This window comes from Balaenoptera acutorostrata, chromosome 3, assembly GCF_949987535.1.
Source record: "Balaenoptera acutorostrata chromosome 3, mBalAcu1.1, whole genome shotgun sequence".
NCBI classification, from domain to species: Eukaryota; Metazoa; Chordata; class Mammalia; order Artiodactyla; family Balaenopteridae; genus Balaenoptera; species Balaenoptera acutorostrata.
The window spans coordinates 30,567,209-30,581,026 of record NC_080066.1 but is presented as its reverse complement, the minus strand read 5'-3'; the positions used below and the strand labels follow the sequence as shown (position 1 = coordinate 30,581,026).

The 13,818-nt window shown below is 39.3% G+C and overlaps 2 protein-coding genes across 4 annotated transcripts in view; both read right to left on the bottom strand.

Annotated features, from left to right (window-relative positions):
- The window catches only part of LOC103011768 (putative protein FAM90A7), a 76,799-nt gene that overhangs the window by 34,242 nt on the left and 28,739 nt on the right, over nucleotides 1-13,818 (bottom strand). The window lies entirely within an intron of this gene.
- LOC130707643 (ornithine decarboxylase-like) lies at nucleotides 11,802-12,823 on the bottom strand. Its single transcript, XM_057543671.1, has one exon. It carries the CDS (start codon nucleotides 12,821-12,823, stop codon nucleotides 11,972-11,974), a length of 852 nt encoding a protein of 283 aa, XP_057399654.1. The 3' UTR covers nucleotides 11,802-11,971.

Sequence of the window (13,818 nt, the reverse complement as noted above, 5' to 3'; positions counted from 1 at the left end):
TAATAGGTTAGCTTGTGAAGTACAAATCTAGTTACAGATAGTAACAGTTAAAAAAAAAAAAGTAGGAGTGATTAACTCTTTCAGGCCAGGCTATGTTTCTTCTCTAGCCTGTTCACTGTTACCTTTATTTTCCTTGTTCTCAGGAGAGGGAAAACTTCATTTCTATTATTGCTGCAACAGCTTTAATCTTTGTTTTTAGGAAAAACCTTTTCCCTTATGCTATGACCTACAACAAGTTGATAAAGTATGCCTTTGTAAACAAAGGGGAAACTTTTATCTTTTTCTCTCCACCTGATCCTGCCAGAATTTGTTGTTTCCAGCTGACTCTCCTGTGGACTTGATATTATGTTAACCACTGTTTTAATTTGTTCTTTGTTTCAAAATTGCTTGTGCTTTGTGTCTCCCTGCTTTACTATGTCTTTGTCAAGATTACTATCTACATTACTTATATCTTGTCTATTTTATAAGATTGTTGTCTCTTGCAGTACCCAGTGTATAACCAAGCCTCCAACAAAACTTCTATAGCTAAACATCTTACAGAAATAGATCACATTTATAACATAAAATAATTGTAATAATGTGATTCCAGGTATGGGAAGAAACAACACGGGAAAATGTCTCCTGGATCATAATTAGACAGAGGATTCAGAGAATCTTTAAATATCGATAGGGCCTAATCCGAAAATTAGCACCTGGAGTGGTATATCAAGATTTTTCACCTGACCTGGGATGAGCCTCCCAGCACCATGGGACAAAATTTGATCATAAAATGTCTCTCAAATATTGGTCAAATTCCTGACCAAGAGGAGAGGCTCAATCATCAGCGACTGCAGCTCTCCAACATGAGACAGTGAACCCTGAGAAAACTCAGGGAGAAGAATACCTGCCGTCAGCAGCCATCGGACTGCAGCCACTCCCTGCGGTAAGCCCTGAGGAAACTCAGGATGTGAAAATACAGCATACAGGCCACAGATAGGTGTGGTGCATATCAAAGGAATTATTTCAGTGAGCCCTGACCCTTGCATCTTCCCATATAGAAAAACACTAAATTCCTTAACTTGAGATGCGGTCTCCAGGCTTGAAGCCCTCAAAATTCCTGATAAATCTCCACTTTAAGGTTGTAAATATTTTTCAGTCTACAGATGTAAAGTAGAAACTTCCAAAGCAGAACAAAAGAAAAATCTCAACATTTGGAACATTGAACCGATGGCAGAAACTCCCAGAAAGATCCATCTGACGGAACAGTTAAAACGTTGTCACGCCTTTTTTCCACAAGATTGTGGCATGTACATTGACAACGGGGAATTGTAACAGGGAAGAGCTAAATCGGACTCCATGTTCCATCTGTTTCTTTGACTTTAACCTTTGTTTTTTGTTGCTTTTGTTATAATAATCATACATAATGGCCTACCTCAGGGAATACTGCCCCTGTGCCTGAATGTTAATTAAAGTGCCTCTGTTCAGCTCACAGGGAGACAATCTGACCCTGTCCACCTGTGGATGGCTGCAAGAAAGAAGAAATTAACACATCCCCTCCCTGAGGCTGGCCATTCCAGGGAATATTGCAAAATTTAAGGCCTTTTTACTTTACTGCCTCAATTCCTCCCACTCTCTGTGCTATAAAAGAAACTGGCATCCAAACCCTGATAAGATGGTTTTTCGAGACACTACTCTGCCATCATGTTGGTCTGCCGGCTTTCCGAATAAAGTCGTATTCTTTGCCTCAACACCTCGTCTCCGATTCATTGGCCTGTTGTGCAGCGAAAATAGTGAAATTGGACTCGGTAAAAATAGCAACTAGCAGAGACATGGAAATCAAACAACAAGGAGGGAACACATTGCGCTGGTCTCAAAGGCCATCATAAAAATCACAATGAATAAATGGTTGAGAGGGCTTTGAGAAAAGGAAACCCTTTTACGGTGATGGTAGGATGTAAATGTGGAACAGCCACTATAGAGAACATTATGGAAGTGCCTTTAAAAGGTAAAAAAAGACCTAACATATGATCTGGCAGTGCTACCACAAAGAGTATATGCAGAGAAAACCAGAATTTGAAAAGACACATGAACCCAAGCTTGCACTGCAGCACCGTTTATAATACTCAAGATGTGGAGACATAAAAAATGTCCATGGACAGCTGAAGAGATTAAAAAAAAAGTGATACATGTACACAGTGGTATATGACTCCACCATGTAAAAGAATGAAATAATGCCATTTGCAGGAACGTAGATAAACCTAGAGATAATCATACTAAGTAAAGTAAGTGAGTATCAGAAAGACAAATATAATATGATATAACGTATAGCTGGAATCTAAAAATACACATGATTGAAATAATTGAGAAAACATGAGCAGACACAGGAACCTAGGGAAAAAAATATGGTTACCAACCGGACAGAAGGGGTCAAGGGATAAATTAGGAGAATTAACAAATACATACTATTTCATATAAAATAGATATTCATCAGGGATCTATGTATACCAAGGAAGGGCTATCAACACTCTCTAATAAACTAAATGGGAAAAGAAGCCAAATATGCAGAGATATGTGTATATGTATAACTGAAAATGGTTCTGTATCCCTACAACATACACAACATTGTATATCAATGTCACTTCAAAAAAAAAGAAATTTATTAAAAAGTGGTAATGAGACACAAGATTTGAGTGTTTCTTCTGGCACATTCCTCTTTTTTTACAAGCCCCAAACAGGATTTCCCCTAAGGCCCTGGTTGCTGGCATAAGCAGAGTTGGGCCCGAGGAAATGCTGGCCTTATGACCATGCCACAAAAGCAACCTCAAAAAGATTGCTTATGGGCACTTGATATTCACATTAGACTTCTGGACTCTAAATGATGCCTGACATCACAAAATGTCCAGGGCTAAGTGTTCAAAAATCATTGAAAAGCGGGCAGACTTCCAAGAAGGCAATTTCAATAGGTAAATTCTACTCACACTGTTTATGAATTAAAACAGCCCATAAGAACATGTTCAACACAGCAATTAGCAGAGACATGCAAATCTAAATCAAAATGAGGATTCACCTTCACCAGTCGGTAAGGCGATCATCAAAAATTGAAAATGAATAAATGATGTAGAGGGCATGGAGAAATGCAAACCCTTTTATTGTGCTGGTGGGATACAAATTGTAACAGCCACTGTACACAACATTATGGAAGTGCCTTCAAACCTAAAAGGAGAGATACCATATGATCCACCATTGCTACCCTTAGGAGTATATGCAGAGAAAAGCAGAATTCGAAAAGACATATGCACCCAGAGTGCACTGCAGCACCATTTACACGAGCCAAAACATGGAGGCATAAAAAATGTCCATGGCCAGGTGAACAGAAAAAGAAGAACTAATATATGTATGCAATAAAATATGACTCAGACATTTTTTAAAATCTATTTATTTATTTATTTTTGGCTGTGTTGGGTCTTCATTGCTGTGCATGGGCTTTCTCTAGTTGTGACGAGCAGGGGCTACTCTTCATTGCGGTGCGTGCGCTTCTCATTGCGGTGGCTTCTCTTTGCTGTAGAGCACGGGATCTAGGCGCGCGGGCTTCAGTAGCTGTGGCTCATGGGCTCTAGAGCGCAGGCTCAGTAGTTGTGGCACATGGGCTTAGTTGCTCTGCGCATGTGGGATCTCCCCGGACCAGGGCTCGAACCCATGTCCCCTGCATTGACAGGCGGATTCTTAACCACTGTGCCACCAGGGAAGCCCCAGACACTTTTTAAATACATTCATTTATTTAGTTTTATTTATTTTTGGCTGCATTGGGTCTTCGTTGCTATGCACGAGCTTTCTCTAGTTGCGATGAGCTGGGGCTACTCTTCGTTGTGGTGTGCAGGCTTCTCATTGCAGTGGCTTCTCTTGTCACAGAACATGGGCTCTAGGTGTGCAAGCTTCAATACTTCTGGCACCTGGGCTCAGTAGTTGTGGTTCGTGGGCTCCAGAGCACAGGCTCAATAGTTGTAGCACACGGGCTTAATTGCTCCTCGGCATGTGGGATCTTCCCGGACCTGGGCTCAAACCTGTGTCCCCTGAATTGGCAGGCGGATTCTTAACAACTGCACCACCAGGGAAGTCCCTCAGACATTTAAATAAATGAAATTATGCCATTTGCAGGAACATAGAAAACCTAGAGATAATCATACTAAATGAAGTAAGTCAGAATCAGAAAGACTAGTACCGTATGATATCACTTATAGGTGGAATCTAAAAATACACACCATCGAACAAGTAAGAGAACACATAAACTGAGGGACTCATGGACTTAGAAATCACACATATGGTTAACAAAAAGGACAAAAGAGGGTCAAAGGATAAATTAGGACAATGGAAATAATAAATATGCAGTTTTCCAATAAAAGAGATAATCAACAAGGACCTATGTATACCAGGGAGTTCTATCAACAGTCTCTAGTAACCTATATGGGAAAAGAAGCCGAAGATGCACAGAATATATGGATATGTATAAGGGAAAACGATTCACTATACCTACAACATACTCCACACTGTACATCAAAGTTCCACCAAGAAAAAGTAAAAATTATTCTAATTAAAAATGTGGCAATGAGACACAAGATTTGGGTGTTTGTACTGTCACATTCCACTCTAATTTAGAAGCCCCAAACGGAATTTCCCCTTAGTGTCTGGTTGCCGGGGTAACCAGAGTAGGTCCCGAGGAAATACTGACGCCTGGTGGCCATTTCCCGCAAAAGCAACCTCAAAACGCTTGCTTAGGGGCACTTTGTATTCATAACGACTTCAGGGCCCAACATGATACCTGACATCAACAAATGTCCAGGCGAAAGTGTTCGAAAATCATTGAAAAGGGGGCAGACATTCAAGAAGGCAATTGAATCAGGTAAATTCTACTCACACGGGTATATGAAGAAAAAGAGCCTATAAAAACACGTTCAGCGTAGCAATTAGCAGACATGCAAATCAAAACTACAATTAGAGATCACCTTGCACTGCACTAAGATGTCATCACCAAACTTTACAGTGAATAAATGGTGGAGAGGGCATGGAGCAAAGGAAATCCTTTTATGGACCTGGTGGGAAATAAATGGTAACAGCCACTAGAGAGAACATTATGGATATGCCTTTAAAAGCTAAAAAGAGTGCTACCCTATGATTCTGCAGAGCTTCCCCTAAGATAATAGGCCGACAAGTCCAGAATTCGAAAAAACACATGCACCCAAGTGTGCATGGCAGCACCGTTTGCAATACCCAAGATGAGGAGACATACAAAATGTCCACGGACAGAAGAACAGATAAAATAGAAGTGATACATGTACACAATGGTATACAATTCTTCCATGCAAAAGCATGAAATAATGCCAATTGCAGGATCATAGATAAACCTAAAGATAATCATACTAAGTGAACTAAGCGAGATTCAGAAAGACAAATATTATACGATCTCACTTATACCTGGGATCTATACATATACATCATTGAAATAATTGAAAAACATAAACAGTCTCATAAACTTAAGAAAAATACAAACTTATGGTTACCTAATGCGACAGATGGGGTCAAGGGATACATTAGGACGATGGGATTCAAAATACAAAATATTTCGTATTAACTGGATTTTCCATAAGAATCTTTGTATACCTAGGAATGGCTATTAACACTCTCTAATAACCTAAATGGGAAAAGAAACCGAACATGTATAGATACGTATAACTGAAAATGGTTCTGTATTCCTCTGACATAAATAATACTGTATATGAATGTTATTACAAAAAAAAGAGAAATTAATCTAATTAATTAAACTGTTATAATGAGACACAAGATTTGAATGTTGGTTCTGCACGTTTGTCTCTTAACTTACAAGCTCCAAACAAGATGTCCCCTAAGGCTCAGGTTGCTGGCTTAAGGAGAATTGGGTCAGAAGAAATCTTGCGCTTTAAGAACGTTTCCTGCAAAAGCAACCTCAAAAAGATGCTTCTGGGCACTTAATATTCCCAAGGACTGCTGGACTCTAAATGGTATCTGAGATCACAAAATGTCTAGACTTAAGTGTTTCACAATCAATGAAAACAGGGCCGACTTTCAGCGAAAGCATTTTCAACAGGTAAATTCTACTCACGTAGAATATGAATAAAAACAGCCCATAAGCACATGCTCAACATAGTAATTTGCAGACACGTGCAAATCAAGCTCACCACGGGGCGTCACCTTGCACCTGTCAGAAGGCCATCATCAAAAATCGACAATGAATAAATGATGTAGAGGGCATAGAGAAGTGCAAACCCTTTTATTGTGTTGTTGGGTTGCAAATTCTAACAGCCAATTTAGAGAACATCATGGAAGTGCCTTCAAACTTAAAATTAGAGCTACCATAAGATTCGCCATTGGTACCCTAAGTGTATATGCGGAGATAACCAGAATTCGAAAAGACATATGCACCCAAGTGGGCACTGCAGCACCATTTACACGAGCCAAAACACGGAGGCACACAAAATGTCTATGGCCAGATGAACAGCTAAAGAAGAAGTGACACGTTTGCAATGCAATATGACTCAGACATTTAAATAAGTGAAATTTTGCCATTTTTCAGGAACACGGAAAACCTAGAGATAATCATACTAAATAAGGTAAATCAGAATCTTAAAATCTAATATCATATGATATCTCTTCTAGGTGGAATTGAAAAACACACACCATTGAACCAATTAGAGAACAATGAAACAGACTAAGGGACTTGGAAATCAAACAAGTGGTTACTACAAAGGACAGGAAGGGTGAAGGGATTAATTAGGACGATGGAAATAACAAATACGCAGTATTTCCAATAAAAGAGATAATCAACAAGGACCTATGTATACCAGGGAGTTCTATCAACACTCTCTAGTAACCTATAAGGGAAAAGAAGCCAAAGATGCATACATATATGTCTATGTATAAGGGAAAAATATTCTCTATACCTATAACATACACAACATTGTCCATCAATGTTCCTTCAAGAAAAAATAAAAATTAATCTAATTAAAAATGTGGTAATGAGACAGATTTGGGTGTTTGTACTGTCACATTCCACTCTATGTGAGAAGCCCGAAACAGAATTTCCCCTTAGCGTCTGGTTGCCGGGGTAACCAGAGTTGGGTCCAAGGACATACTGCAGCCTAGTGGCCATTTCCCGCAAAAGCAACCTCAAAACGCTTGCTTAGGAGCACTTTGTATTGACAAGGACTGCAGGGCCCTAAATGATACCTGACATCAACAAATGTCCATGCGAAAGTGTTCGAACGTCACTGAAAAGGGGAAGACGTTCAAGAAGGCAATTGAATCAGATAAATTCTACTCGCACGGGTATATGAAGAAAAACAGCATATGAAAACATACTCAACACAGCAATTAACATAGACATGCAAATCAAAACTACAGTGAGAGATCACCTTGCACTGGAGTAAAAGGCCATCACCAAAATTAAAAATGAATGAATCGTGGAAAGGGCATGGAGAAAAGGGAATCCTTTTATGGAGCTGGTGGGAAATAAATGGTAACAGCCACTATAGAGAACATTAAAGATGTGCCTTCAAAAGCTAAAAAGAGTGCTACCCTATGATCCTGCAGTTTCCCCTAAAATTATAGGCCGACAGGTCCAGAAGTCGAAAAAACACACGCACCCAAGCGGGCACAGCAGCACCATTTACAATACCCAAGATGTGGAGACATACAAAATGTCCATGGACAGATGAACAGATAAAAAAGAAATGATCAATGTACACAGTGGTATACAATTCCTCCATGCAAAAGAATGAAATAATGGCAATTGCAGGAACATAGATAATCTTACAGATAATCATACGAAGTGAAGTAAGTGAGAATCAGTAAGACAAATATTATATGAACTCACTTATAGTTGGAATCTATAAAGACACAGCATTGAAATAATTGAAAAACATAAACAGTCTCAGAGAGTTTAAAAAACCCCAAACTTATGGTTACCTAATGGGACAGAAGGAGGTAAGGGATACATTACGAGGATGGGATTAAAAATACAAAATATTTCGTATAACTAAATATCAACAAGAATCTATGTATACCTAGGAACGACTATCAACACTCTCTAATAACCTAAATGGGCAAAGAAGCCAAACATGTATACATATGTGGATATGTATAACTGAAAATGGTTCTGTATCCCTACAACATACATAATACTGTATATCAATGTTATTCCAAAAAAATAGAAATTATTCTAATTAATTAAACTGTCATAATGAGGCACAAGATTTGAGTGTTTGTTCTGCACATTCCTTTCTAATTTATAAACCCCAAAGAGGATTTCCCATAAGGCTCTGGCTGCTGGCCTAAGCAGAGTTCAGTCTGAGGAAATCCTGCGCCTCATGAACGTTTCTCGCAAAGGAACCTCAAAAACATTTCTTATGAGCACTTAATATTCCCAAGGACTCCTGGGCTCTAAATGATACCTGACATCATAAAATGTCCAGGCTTAAGTGTTCCAAAATCATTGAAAACAGGGCCGACTTTCAAAGGAGACATTTTCAACAGGTAAATTCTACTCACACTGATTATGAATAAAAACAGCCCATAAGCACATGCTCAACATAGCCGTTAGCAGAGACATTCAAATCATAATCACAATGAGGGATCTCCTTGCACCGGTTGGAAAGGCGATCATCGAAAATGTACAATGAATAAATGATGTAGAGGGCTGGTGGGTTGCAAATTTTAACAGTCAATTTAGAGAACAACATGGAGGTGCTTTCAAACTTAAAATTTGAGCTACCATATGATCCGCCATTGCCACCCCTAAGAGTATATGTGCAGAAAACCAGAATTTGAAAAGACATATGCACCCAAGTGTGCACTGTAGCACCATTTACACGAGCCAAAACATGTAGGCACACAAATGTCTAGGCTGGATGAACAGATAAAGAACTGACACATGTAAGCAATGCAATAACACTCAGACATTTAAATAAATGATATTATGCCATTTGCAGGCACATTGAAAACCTAGAGATAATCATACTAAAGAAATTAAATCAGATTTAAAAAATCTAATATCATATTGCTTATAGGTGGAATCAAAAAATACACAACACTGAACTAATCAGAGAACACTGAAACAGGCTCATTGAGTTGGAAAACAAACATATGGTTGCCAAAAGGACAGAAGGGGTCAAGTGATAAATTAGGAGGATAGAATTAACAAATACACTGTATTCCAATAAAAGAGATAATCAAAAAGGACCTATGTATACCAGGGAGTTCTATCAACACTCTCTAGTAACCTAAATTTGTTCTCTAAGTCTGAGTTTTTCTGTTTTTTTGCTGGGTCCTCAGCATGAGAGATCTTAGTTCCCCAACCAGGGATCAAATCCACACCCCTTTAGAGTCTTAACTACTGGACTGTCAGAAAAGTGGGTTTTGTCATACTGAGTGAAGTAAGTCAGACAGGGAAAGAGAAATATTGTATGATATCGCTTATATGCTCAATCTTAAAATAATAATAGAAATGAACTTATTTACAAAACAGAAAAACTCACAAACTTAGAGAACAAATTTAGGGTTCTGGGAGGGATGGATGAGTGGGAGGGTTAGTTAGGGAGTTTGGGATTGACATGTACCCACTGCTATATTTATTTATTTATATTTAAAAAAAAATTTTTTTTTTTAAATTTTTCACAGGAGAACATGGTTTCTTTTATTTATTTATTTATTTTTGGCTATGTTGGGTCTTCGTTTCTGTGCGAGGGCTTTCTCTAGTTGCAGCAAGTGGGGGCCACTCTTCATCGCGGTGTGTGGGCCTCTCACTATTGCAGCCTCTCTTGTTGTGGAGCACAGGCTCCAGACGCGCAGGCTCAGTAGTTGTGGCTCACGGGCCTAGTTGCTCCGCGGCATGTGGGATCTTCCCAGACCAGGGCTCGAACCCGTGTCCCCTGCATTGGCAGGCAGATTCTCAACCACTGCGCCACCAGGGAAGCCCCCCCACTGCTATATTTAAAATGAATAACAGGGCTTCCCTGGTGGCGCAGTGGCTGAGAGTCTGCCTGCCAATGCAGGGGACACGGGTTCGAGCCCTGGTCTGGGAAGATCCCACATGCCGCGGAGCAACTAGGCCCGTGAGCCACAACTACTGAGCCTGCGCGTCTGGAGCCTGTGCTCCACAACAAGAGAGGCCGCGATAGTGAGAGGCCTGCGCACCGCGATGAAGAGTGGCCCTCGTTTGCTGCAACTAGAGAAAGCCCTCGCACAGAAACGAAGACCCAACACAGCCAAAAATAAATAAATAAATAAATAAATAATTATTCTTTAAAAAAAAAAAATGTACATTAAAATGAATAACAAACAAGGACCTACTGTATAGCACAGGGAATGCTGCTCAACATTATGTAACAACCTAAATGGAAAAGAATTTGAAAAAGAATAAATACATGTATATATATAACTGAATCATGTCTGTACACCTGAAACTAACACAATATTGTTAATCAACTATACTCCAATATAAAATAAAACTTAAAAAGAAGTTTATGTTAATTGTTGACAAGGACTTACAATTACTCTTTCATTATTTTCTGTTGGTTGTTGTTGTTGTAGTTCCTTTGTTTTTGTTTTGTTTTTGTTTTTTTGGGTTTTTTTTTGATGCGGTATGAATTCACTCTTTTTCTGTACCTTTTGTGTAACTACAATAGAGTTTTTCTTAGTAGTTTCCATGAAATGTACATAAAATATACTTAAGTTAATAACTAATCTTTAATTTTATAAAATAACAATTTTAGGTATATTTTATATATATTTCCTCATTATTTTATGTAAACAATATATTATCAATCTCCAGAAAAATATTTGTGTATACACATACAAATATATACAAATATACACATATCTATCTCTCTATATACATCTCTACACACAAATATACATATGTATACATATACACAGATGTGTATTGGAATTTTTTAATTGATATAAAACATTTGTTATTATATTTAAGGAAATGGCTTGATTTTCTTTTTCTTCAAATCTGTATTATCTATATAAGGAGTTCATGGTAATTTTTTTTATATAGGCTTTTCTCATGTGTTGTTAGATTTATTTTTATTTTTATTTATTTTATTTTATACTTGTAAAATTAGAGGCTTCCTTTTTATGTACTTTGTAACTGCTTGGAATGTGTCTGTATGAATTGTGTACTATATGCTTATGTTATACTCTTTACAATATTTTGTTGTCTTATTTTCTGTAACAAATTTCCATTGATTCCTTGGGCTTACTAGATATACATTCATATGCTCTGCAACTGGAGATGATTTTAATCCTTTTCCAATGGTATTTTTTTTACTGATACCTCAAAGTGTTAAGTAAGTTGGGTGATCATGTCTCCTAGTGATCTCTCTGACAATGAGAGGAAATTATTTATTATTTCTCTGTAGGTGAACTAGTGTTGGGGGGCCTGTGATATTTCTTTGAGTACATATGCATGAATATTTTTTTTTTAATTTCAAGACACTTTATTTTAAAACAGGTCACAACACTAAGCTTCTGGCCCATTCTGCCAATGCACAAGCTACAAATGCTTGCTCAGCAGTTGAGGGGCATGCTTTAGTAGCATGTTTGAAAAGTGAATAAAAATCCATATAAGACAAATATTCAAATAGTTTCCATAGGAACACAGATAAGTATGACCCCATCACCTAGTCTTCCACATTGTTGCATCTGTGCCAACCCTATTCACATAGACATCTCAAAACTCACAGTAATTAAGTTAAATGGTCCCCCCCAAACCCTTAAATCAAGCTAAACTCGCAGTTAACAGCTACAAGAATGGTATCTACACATTAATACAAGCTGAAGCACAGGCTGCTGGGTGCCGTTTCATTCCACTCTCCCAAGCACAGGACACAGGCACGGTGCCAACATCCTGCTCCTCTATGCTGGGTGGGAAATCGTGGTTCTGGATTTGCTGCATCAGTTACCATGTTGGCCCTGACATCACATAGTAGATGGTCGATCTCTGGAATCCATTGCAAGTGGAAGCAGCAGCGACAGTGTAAGCACCCATGTTTTCAAAGAGCATCCAATCGCCCACATGCATCTTGGGAAAGTTACAGTGCTCAACCTTGCAATCCAGGCCATCACAGGTCTGTCCCCAGATGCTGGGTGAATAATACTTCTCATCTGGTTTGGGTCTCTTCTGCATAAGAGGCTTCACATGTGCATTATTGTAGAGGATGCAGTTGAATGATCCATATACTCCATCATTCACATAATACATAAATGTCTGTTCACTTGACTCATCATCAGAGCCTGTCTGTTCCTTTAATACGAGTTTTTTGGCAATGATATTAACTGCTAGCATGAAAGCTGATGCAACATAGTATCTGCCTGGCTCAGCTATCATTCTCACTCCAGAGTCTGATGGAAAATACTTGTCCAATGCTGGGTTGATTACACTGGTGATCTCTTCAAATTTAAGCTTTACATCCTCAGATACAGGAAAGCCACCACCAGTATCAAGCAGATACATGTCGAAACCAACCTCAGCTCCCATGTCAAAGACACAGTGGGCATCAGAGATGGCCTGCACGAAGGTCTCCAGATCAGTACAACCACCTCCCACGTGGAAGCTGACACCAATGACATCAATATCTAGCTCTTTCGCCCGTTCCAAAAGAAGCCTGCTGGTTTTGAGTGTGGCACCAAATTTGACACTGAGGTGACAGACTGCTTTGGAATCATCAGTGTCAACCCGCAAAACCAACTTGGCCTTTGGATGTGCCCTGGCAACTTTCATCAACTCAACTTCACTATCAAAAGTCATCATCTCGGGCTTCCCTGGTGGCACAGTGGTTAAGAACCCGCCTGCCAATGCAGGGGACATGGGTTCGAGCCCTGGTCTGGGAAGATCCCGCATGCTGCGGAGTAACTAAGCCTGTGTGCCACAACTAGTGAGCCTGCGCTCTAGAGCCCATGAGCCACAACTACTGAACCTGCGTGCCACGCTACTGAAGCCCGGGCGCCTAGACCCCGTGCTCCGCAACAAGAGAAGTCACTGCAATGAGAAGCCTGCGCACCGTAACGAAGAGCAGCCCCTGCTCGCAACTAAAGAAAGCCCGCGAGCAGCAACGAAGACCCAGTGCAGCCAAAAATAAATAAATAAATGTCCTGAGGTCGGTAACTGACACAAAAATTCAAAACTGGGCAAATTTTCAAGAAGACAATTTCAAGACATAAATTTTACTCACACTGAAAAAAAAAAAAAAGGACATAGCAAAATGCTTAATATCACAAATTATTAGAGACATGCAAGTCCTAACTACAAAAAGTAGGGGAGAAGGAAGGAGACACAAGCCCTTGGGTGTTTGTCCAGGCACATTCTACTCTAATTTCCAATCAGGAAAAGGACTTTCCCTAAGGCTCAGCTTGCCCCAATTACCAGAGTGGGGCATGCAACAACAACATGAAAACTGGTGCTTGGGGGCCCTGCATATTCACAAGGCCCTCGAGGCTGTAAATGACAGGCTGTAAATGACAGGCTGAAAATGACACCTGTGTCTCTGGGTTAGTTATGGAAAACAAATTCAAAACGAGGCAGGATTTCAGGAACCAGATATCAAGATGTAAATTTCCCCGCACAGTGATTTTATATATTTTTTAAAAAGTGCACCAGAAGCTACTCAACATCGGAAATTGTAGGCTAATGCAAAAAAGGTATACCTAATTGTAGGCTAATGCAAAAAAGGATACCTAGAATGAGGTATCACCTCTCACCAGTCAGAATGACCATCACTACAAAGTCTCAAAGGAAGAAATGCTGGA

Excerpts from the sequence above, each read along its gene's own strand:
- LOC130707643 (XM_057543671.1), bottom strand. The coding sequence starts at position 12,823 with ATGATGACTTTTGATAGTGAAGTTGAGTTGATGAAAGTTGCCAGGGCA.